A 10,000-nucleotide genomic window follows, 5' to 3' on the forward strand; every position below is an offset into this window, starting at 1 on the left:
TTTTAATTGATATACGATTATGTATATTAATTTGATAAAGGTTTAAAATGAAACATTTAAAAGTAAAGAACGTAAAGTAAATTAATTAACTAATTATAGGGTTATAAAGTGTAAATTTAAAATTATAATTTAAAAAAAAATCGGGTTGTGAAAGGGTGAGTGTATGTGAGGAGAGAAGGGGGTGAAAAAGTGATATAAAGGGTATCTTGATCATTTAATATTTTAAGACTTGAAGACTTTTGTTAAATTTGCTTTATAAGATAGTATAAATACATATACTCTGTAGATGGAGCGCGCTGTACCTTCCCCTTTGGCAGTTCTTGGAACATCTAGGGATCGAGCTCCCTACTAGTTTAACATATCTAGTATAACTAGCTTGTTAAAGCAACCTGATTGGTACCTCTACCACTCCTGTAGATCACTAACCACATGATCCACCACTTGTGCAGCCTCTGTCAATTTTTTTGAGTTTTGTTTTTTTTGAAAATACTTGTTTTATATTTGTTTGAGTTCTTATGGTGTCCTAACAAAAATATTAAAATTTTAAATGGTGTAAGATTGTGACATCTTGGCATACATTGAGTTACCGGTGCAAATTTGAAATTTGAACTTTTAACATGTAGATTATTGGCTATTATGAAAAAACTGACAAATTTTTTGTATCTCAAATATTTTTTGTTCCAAAACTATTTTCGCAAGTTAGTGGTTTTCACGAAAACAACATCTCTATTTATTAAGGTATAGAGGAAAAGGTTGTCTTCGTCAACTGGTATTTTCTGAAACGATACACAGAGGTTCTACAAAAAAGAATCAACATGTATAGACAAAACAACAATGAATGTGGAAATAATTAGATCCCAAATGTGTTCAATGTCTTAAGCAAACAATAATCCTTCTTCCCGATGATGTGACAGCGTCACATACAAAATCACAACTATATGCCTCTAATCCAGTGTTGTAACATCCCTGATATTAATTTTCAACGACCATTATGGTAACCCCTTTTTAATCTGTAAAATCAGAACCTATGTGATTGTGTTGTGTGTATGTTGTTGGTGTCAAAATACAACACTTCATCTTTGATACCAAGCCCACACACCAAATAGACTTTCAACAATAGTAAGTGGTTGTTTGTGATTGCTTATAAAAACAACTTATTGACTTATTTCAGTATGACACCGGTAATAAGCATTTTTAAGTGTTTGGATGAACAACTTATAACGGTGTCAAACCGGTAATAAGAAGTTTTTGAAGAAGTTAAACTCTTCTAACTTATAATAAGTTGATAAGTGCTTTTGTAGAAAAAACATAAGTTGTTTCAAATAAACAATCCCAAACAAACCGTAACATGAATATATACCCTTTAAAAAGTCAGACAACCCAAAAACCAGATGTCATTTTTTTTTGAATTTCCAAAAAATAAGATAGAAATAATTTTTGAATAAAGAAAAGTCATCCGAATTGATTAATAATTATTAATATTAATATTAATATGCATTTGAATGTATAAAAGATTAGACGTGAGTTACAGTTTTTAGTGTTTTTTAGAATGAAATCTAAGTGACGATAATAATCATATTATGTAATTTAATAAATAAAAAAAGCATAAAAAATTTGTGATTGGAAGTCAAATTCCTTGGATCCGAAGTGCCATGACGCCCATTACAGCCCACGGGAATATACCTAATGAATATGGCCCACTCCACGGCCCTTTGTTTCCCATACCTTATTATTTTTAATATATAATATCATTTAATTTAATTTATTTTTTATATAAAAGCCGACAATTAAGCAAACTAGCAAAGCAAGATTTTAAAAGACTTCTTTTTTTAAGAAAAGGAGAAGAATCATTTGTCACATAAAAAGCCTAATCGGCTTCTCTTTTCCTCTATTATCTCTCTCTCTCTCTCTCTCTCTCTCACACACACACACACACACACACACACATATATATATATATATATATATGTGAATTATTATGCAATTCTCTATATTTGTACAATGAAAACAACTCAATCTCAATCGTACATTTAATTTGATGAATATATGATCTCATAAAAATTTAATGATTGTTTTCTAATATAAAATATTGATCATAATTAATAGGTTATAGTCATCTTCCATAAATATTCAAATTATAATAAATGAACCCTCATCATTTTCATAAATATCTGAATACAAATATGATAAGTTGTATTTGAAATGTTCTTTTTTTCTCTCTCTCTCTCTCTCTCTCTCTATATATATATATATATATATAGTTGGATTCCAATGAGAAGAAAAGTTATAGTAAGAAGTATAAGAAAAATCTTCATCCTTAAATTAATCATAATTGAATATTAACATTAATGAAGTGCACCGAGATGTATCAGATCAATTATCTTCTAAAGCATAATTCATTGGTATGTATAAGATTAAAAGTGATCAAATGTTCAGATATATTCTTATGTTTCTCACCATAACTTCTCTTCTCACACGATCGTTCGTGTGTGTGTGTGTGTGTATATACATATATATATATATATATATTCAAGGGAGAACTCAATAATTTATGATAACTGTGAGATCCACGAATCAAATGTTAAATTAGAAAATTAATAAGCATAGTATTTTTAACTTAAAATATTAGTTAAGGGCATTTTAGAGATTTTAAAAATCTTCTCTCTCCTCTCTTCGACGAACCTTATCCCGAGAAATCTTATTCCGACGAACTTCATGTAAATGCAATATACACAGTGTAATACCTAAAAAGATATCGTTAAAAAAAAAGATACATACAAACAATGATACTCATATATACATACAACATACACTCTGTGATACCTTTGTAAAGCAGCTAAGATAACAAAAATACACATCATGATACCCTTTCCAAAACAACGAAAGTAACAAAAATGCATTATGTTAAACTTTAAAAACAACAAAAATACATTGTGAACCACGGTGATACACTTTGATCCATAAACATATTTAAAAAACAATATAAATTAGGTAATTAAAATTAATCAAATACTTCTTTTAAAAAAACTTACTAAATGAGTTGTTATAAATAAAATTACTAAACTCTTTCTACCTTGTTTAAGAAATATCATTGAATATTTTAAATGAATGGTTTACATTGGATCTCATAGTTATCACAAACTACATAGTTCTCATTTGATTAGACTCATATATAATATTGCTTATCTAGCTAAAGACCAAAAATTTAACACAAATATACAATTACGACGATAAACCGGTTGAATTTGACATTTTATTATTATCTTTTAGCTAGGTTCGTAATAGGTATTACATATGTAATGATATTTTGTCAACCAAAGAAAGAAATGGCTAGGAGGTCAATTTAAATGAGGTAAATAATTATTTAAGCTAATTTCTCTATTTTCTGGTATTTATTAGATAATATGAATATTTACCACACAAAGGGTAAAAATGTAAAAAAGGGATATAGATTAGGTGGATACATGGAAGATTGGAGCTGGTGAAAGGTGACTCAATAGTGCAAAAAGACAAGAAAACCCACATGCGCTCCACCACTGATTTTTGACGCCGTACATGTTAGATTCCGTTGTCTATGTATACGTGTAATCGAATTTATTTGATTTGAAAAGAAATTAGAATTTAGAAATGGGATATTTTAAGGGGAGTGTTAATGACATCCTCTTTGATGTTAGAATCAGGTCATTTAAATATTGGGAATGTAAAAAACATGTATTGATGTTGATGTATGTGAAGAAGAAATTCATGGATAAAAATGCATTAAGTAATGCATATGGTGCATTTAACCCACCCCTATTTTAATTTTAAAATATATCCAAATATCACAAAGTTTAATATAACTTTTATTTAATATAATAATTCTTTTTCAAACGACAGTTTCCTTTTTAGAATTTCATATTTTATATCTATTTTTATTGATAACATGTTAATTTTATCTTAAGTTATAAGATAAGTGGTTTATTCATTTAAGAATTTTATTATATTATGAGTTTTATCATCTTAGGGTTATAATTTAATATATAGGGTTGGATTTTGATAAAAATGAGAGTTATAACGAGAATAATAAAAAATAATCTACACTTTTGAATCAATTATAATTGAAAAGTTCCACTAAATCAATACTAATGAAAAGCACCAAATTAATTTTTTTTTATAAAACGTAATTCACGTGTTAGTTTGAGATTAAAAGTGATCAAAAGTCTAAATTTCTTTCTACACTTCTCATATTAAATCTTATTCTCACACAATTGTTCATCTTAACATATATTTATTTTACAGTACGATTTTTTTTATATGTATTCAATTCACAATGTAAAACATTTTAATTGTATTTTCTATTTCACAAACACATAAAAATATTTACGTTACGAAACAAATATATATTAATTAATTACACTAAATCTAGACTATAAATGATTTTTTTTATGAAATAATACACACAATACATTATGACGTAAATATTATCGTAATATTATATTAAATATTGTATATATTTAAATTTTGAAATTGATTGTGAATTGTGAGAATCCGTTGGGCGTTTACTAATTTCCACTTTTAGCCCTGACGCACCACCGTCCATTTTCTTTTATCTCCTTCATCTGTGTCTCCCTCAATCAGTATCAGAACATCCGCCATTGATATCCAACCATGAATCGAAACGCCAAACTTGACATCATCGATTTCTTCTTATCTGAATCCTCATCACCTTTCTTTTTCCCTAAACCCTTTGCTCTTCTAAACCCCTTTCAACCCACCCCTGATCTTGATTTAGCTCTTGATCTCTTAAACCCTACTTACCCCTCACTTGATCTCCTTTCTCCATTTGATACCATCACTGATTTCATTCACGTTGAGCGAAAGACTCCCTCCGGCACCACTTCAGCTCGGCAGCTCACCACCAGGCGCCGATCCACAGCCACGGACTTGTATCTTCAGTCACTCTCCGACCGTGTCTCTGCTCTCGAGCTAGGTTTTGATCTGATAGACGAGGAGAAGAAGAAGAAGAAGGTGAAGTCCGATCGGAAGTACACGTGGACGGCAGAGATTAACAGCTCCGACAAGGATGGTTTAGATCGGACATACAAATTGGTAACGGAGATCAAGGGAGGAAAGAAGAAGGAGAAGAGCTGCAAATGGACGGCTGAGGTTAAAAGGAAGGGACACGATGCACGGAAGTACTCTTTCACGGCGTCAACTGCCAATGCCGCCATTGAAGATGATAGTGGATCAGAGAAGAAAGAGAAGAAGAAGAAGAAGGATAAGAAGAAAGAGAAAGCAGCTCGGATCGTCGAAATCCAAGGTTCCCCTGATCATGGCGCTCTTGTCTTGAGACAGGTCTCCTTCCATTAACTTTTCCAAACAAATCCCTTAAACTAATTATCTATTTGAACTTCAAACTTCATGATTTGGTTACTGTTTTGATTTGTTAATTGAATTCATTCTAGATGATAGATAGAACAATAAGTAGAATTGCTGCACATTGTAGCGTGATTCGATACCAGATTAGCACTTAATATTATCTGTTGATCAAATTTGAAGTACTGGGAACAGTAACTATAGGGATCAAGATCTATCTGCTGATAGAAGTTTGAATATATTGGTAGGCATTTACTAAGAGGAACAAAGGGAAGAAGAAGGAGTTGTCACCTCAGGATGCAGCCCTTGTGATACAGATGACTTTTAGAGCTTATTTGATCAAGAGATCTCAGGCTCTTCGCGCTCTTCGTGAGTTGGCTGTTGCTAAGGGAAAGCTGAAGGAGCTCAGGGCTTTGTTCCAGAATTTCTCTTATCGTCGTCGACTGGCTCGTGATGCAGCTGAGAAACAGAAGTTCTCTGAGAAGGTTATCGTTCTGCTTCTCACCGTCGATGCCATTGAGGTAAATCTATGGTCTTTATATGCTACACCCTTTGGTACTATGCAAATCTATATATGTGTTCATTAGTCAAGTTCTTTTATGATCATATTGGCTAAGAGATGATTGCATATCTTTCATCAAGTATCTTAAGGATATAAGTAGATTGTTATGTGAAATCTGATAGCATGATAAGAGTCATATATTGGTGTTTCAGTAGCTTATGCTAATGGTCATCAAAATAATCTTGTTTTTGGCTGTGATTTTCTTGCAAATGAAGTATATAGATCATCACTTCCTGATGACCACATTAAGGGTTTGTTTACTTGCTGCTGACTAGGTCAGCATCAACATTTTTTACCTAGGACTGATCTGACCAAAGGTGCTGCATGCTGACTAAGCACCCAGCATTATTATTTCACTTCCAGAGTTAGCAGCTTAAGCCTTAACGAGCTTAATGAGACTCATAGCTTATTCGGTGAGCTATACCCCGGACTTTTTGGAAGTGGCTTAATGATATAGAAGGTGACTTATTTAGTAAGTTTCTATGGATGAGTTTTATGCAGAAATGTAAGTTTTTCCAAACATGCTCCTCCCAATTAGAAAAACGCTCGTTCCATCTATGAAAAACCATATGAAACAAAAACCTTCCCAATCTATACAGACAAATTAATCCACACAGACAACGTTATCCATACTGCCTTTAGTTTAAGTACTTTGCAGGCCTACCCTTTTTTGCAATTAGGGTTTTTCAAAGGGTTATAATGGTAGCTTTTTGATCGGCTAACACTTGCTAGAAAACACCTGGTAAACAACTATTTTCAGTCAGCTTACCCTGACCGAACCTCTTATCCAGATGACACTCTTATCCGATTCGCGCTTACGGCTCCTAAGTGAGCCTTTTGTTGAGTTTTGAACTTCAATTGTACATCAGCTATTTCTCCTCATAATCAAATGATTGGTGTTTGAAATGAAACCAGGGTGCTGATATCATGGTGAGGGGTGCAAAAAGGTCGATGGTGGACGAGCTGGAAGCAATGCTGGATGTAGTGGATCCAGAGCCCGCAGGTGGGCGGTCTGTATCCTTGAAGAGGAGGACCTTCGATATGCCGGATGGTGTGATTCAGAAGGAAATCGCGGAAGGTGTGGCTGAGGTTGTGCGCATGTTCGGACAGGAGAAGGCTGATGGTTCTGAAACCTCTGAAGCTTGCTTATAATCAAGTCCATCCCATGATGAGATGAGTATGCAGACCAACCTGAATTTCATGTTGTATTGTTTTTTCTTTACGTAGGCTTATGTTTTGTGTGATGTTATTTCTGTGTGTTGTATGCTAAATCTTTGACTAGTTTGAGTAATAGCAATTTGTTCCCTTTAAATAATTCCTATCTCGTTTCTGACACGGAAATAGATTATAGGTGGCCAAAAATCGGTCTCAGGCCGAGCTGGTCCCAAAATAGTGATCCTGTAACCGGTTCCGGTGTAACCAGTTCCAGTCCTGACCCAAATACAAAGGCCCAGTTAAAGTGTATGAGGCCCGGTTATGAGAACCCGTCCCAGTCTGGCCTTGTAAAAAAAGAAATTCGATTTTTATGTCACTTTTTTTTGAAGTTCTTTTAAAAAAACACGAAAGTGTTATTCTAGTACACTTGAAAATATGTAATTGGGTTAATTAAATACACTTAGAAAATACGTTTTATTGCGAGAATTGCAAAAATTTGTGAGTTGGTATCTTTTCTTATACACCATATGACTTGTATATAGTGAATAGAGGGTAAATAAGACAATTAGATACATTTAAAAAAATATGTTTATCATAATTTTGTAACTGATTTTCAATTAAATGCATTTAGGGGTCGTTTACCAAACGCTTACCCGGTAAGTGCTTACCGGCAAAAATTAACACTATCATTTACTTACCGGGTAAAATTTTAGTCTATCAAAAAGCATCGTATACAACAATTTACCCGGTAAGCACTTACCGTGGTAAGAGTCATTGCCCTCACTTACGAGGTTCTCTTGGTCCTTGTGTTGCTCTTACGGGGTAAGATTCTTAGTACTTACCATATTCATCCGATAATGTAATGTGATTTGGTAAACACTTACTCGGGTAAGCATTTGGTAAATGACTCCTTAGATTATTAGAAATACATTTAAAAATACATTTTTTAAGAAAAATTGGGCCGGTCATGGTCCGAGCCCATAACCAGTACGGGCCAGGCCTTGTTTTTTTGACGAAAACTATAACCGGTTGTCCCACAAACTTTATTTATTGATTTTTTAAATAATTTTATATTCATAATTACATGATGCAAAACTATCTAATTCCACTAATAATATAATTTTTGATAAAGTTATTTTAACCAAAGTAATTGGTTGCATAAATCAAGTCCAAAATTAAGCAATTACATGCACAAAACAATTTTGGATATCAGTGTCTTGATCGATTTTTATATACTTTGATTAATTTTATGGGACCCTAAAGTTAACAGATAAACATAAACCAATAAGCTCCCAAAGGGTTTACATGCACAAACATTAAACACAGGCAAAATCGCTGTATTAGCTTTCGACTGGTTCCCATCTGTATAAATTTATATATTAAAAAGTTCAACTCCGAAATACATCTTTTTAAAGAACTACGTATATCATACATGATTTTCAGAGGTATATTGGCAAACATGACATATCATGAATGCATCTAACATTATCTGTGTATGCTTTCATGCAAACGCATATTCATGTCCCGAAAACTCATTTGTTATGAATTGGCGTTTTCCGATGAGGTGGCTGATAATCTGTTACTGTAACATCGTCATTTTTAACCTCTTCTTTCTCATGGTATTCAGACGTTATCGGTCTTTCTGAACCCTGCATATATACGTCAACGGAGATACGTTATTAACTTTAACTTTTGCATTCTAAAAATCTATTGTTTTGAGTTTTCATACAATGTGAAACATGGGTTTTAAATCTTGAATCAATCTTCTAATTGGATTGCACAAATGATGATAGAAAAAATCATTTAATATCAAAGCAATTTAAGGTCACAAGGTCAAGGTCAAGGTCAAAGTCAAATTCAAAAGCCTCCTTACATTATGGGAGTCTTCTCCTTATGTACCAACATTTTCCAAGCATTTAGGCTATAAATTAAGTAATACTTTTAGGAAAATAATTTAAAGAGAATCTTGATAAAAAAAGAACTCAAAAATTACGAAAAAAATGGATGTCAAATTAAATATAAATAAAGTGATTGTTTTTTTTTCATGGTCTAATATTTACGTATCTTCTTGTTTTTTGTATTCAAATTTAAGAGTAAATATTTGTATTTTTTTAAAAAGACGGTTATAAATCAGATCCGTTAGATCATCTCAATCCAACAGTTTGAATGAGTTCTTTACGGGTTTTTTATTTCAGGGTTCCTTATCGATCACATCCTTACTTTTGTATTTTTTAAAACAAAATTAATATTTAATTAAGTAAAAAATAAATAAACTTAAATTCTTTTAATTGATTTTTTTTAAATAAAACTATAAACATGACCATTGCATGATTTGGTATGGTTTACATTTCTTTTTCCTACTTTTGGAATATAAAATTGACATTAATGTTTTTAATTTTGAAATATTTCACATAATACCAAAAAAAGATTTCCAAAATTCCCCATCAATTTTTTTATTAACCTGGATATCCAACCCATTATGCGAGTCGACTGATCCCAAGACGACCACCTGCTTTGCAGATAATCCGGAGTCACCGCATTTAAACCTCCGTGGCCGGGATTTTTATTTCTCCTTAGATTTGAATCTGAGATCTCCTGATACTTTTGACCTTTAGATTTTTATTCCCATCAATTTTTAAACATTTTCTTGAAAAGCAATTTTGGGATCCTCCACATTTTTGGGTGTTTTTCTTAAATTGATTTTAATTAAAAAATATTAATTAATTAATTAATTACCTTTATATGTGTTCCCTCTAGCAAAGCCACATGATGAGAGATAGATGATTCAACAATATCACTTCCTGCATATGAATCATTATTTTTTGTTTAGAAACAACACAAATTATAATACCAAATAAATTAAATTAGCATAATTTTTTATATATAGGAATGCATTCAATCTATCCCGTAAATTAAAGGTGTTTTCGT

The 10,000-nt window shown here is 32.0% G+C and overlaps 2 protein-coding genes across 2 annotated transcripts in view; one reads left to right on the top strand and one right to left on the bottom strand.

Annotated features, from left to right (window-relative positions):
- The first annotated feature begins 4,526 nt into the window (after window positions 1–4,526).
- Window positions 4,527–7,232, top strand: LOC112515389 (BAG family molecular chaperone regulator 7). Its single transcript, XM_025122186.1, has 3 exons — window positions 4,527–5,334; window positions 5,604–5,876; window positions 6,833–7,232. Exons 1-3 carry the CDS (start codon window positions 4,648–4,650, stop codon window positions 7,067–7,069), a joined length of 1,197 nt encoding a protein of 398 aa, XP_024977954.1. The 5' UTR covers window positions 4,527–4,647; the 3' UTR covers window positions 7,070–7,232.
- Window positions 7,233–8,388: 1,156 nt separating this feature from the next.
- The window catches only part of LOC112502700, a 2,437-nt gene continuing 825 nt past the window's right edge, over window positions 8,389–10,000 (bottom strand). The window contains exons 3-4 of the mRNA XM_025106684.1: window positions 9,809–9,873; window positions 8,389–8,721 (exon numbers count right to left, since the gene is read on the bottom strand). Of these exons, the coding sequence (XP_024962452.1) occupies window positions 8,605–8,721; window positions 9,809–9,873 (182 nt within the window). The 3' untranslated portion in view covers window positions 8,389–8,604. The remainder of the gene's footprint in view (window positions 8,722–9,808; window positions 9,874–10,000) is intronic.

This window comes from Cynara cardunculus (genome assembly GCF_001531365.2).
Source record: "Cynara cardunculus var. scolymus isolate 2C chromosome LG 1, CcrdV1, whole genome shotgun sequence".
NCBI lineage: Eukaryota > Viridiplantae > Streptophyta > Magnoliopsida > Asterales > Asteraceae > Cynara > Cynara cardunculus.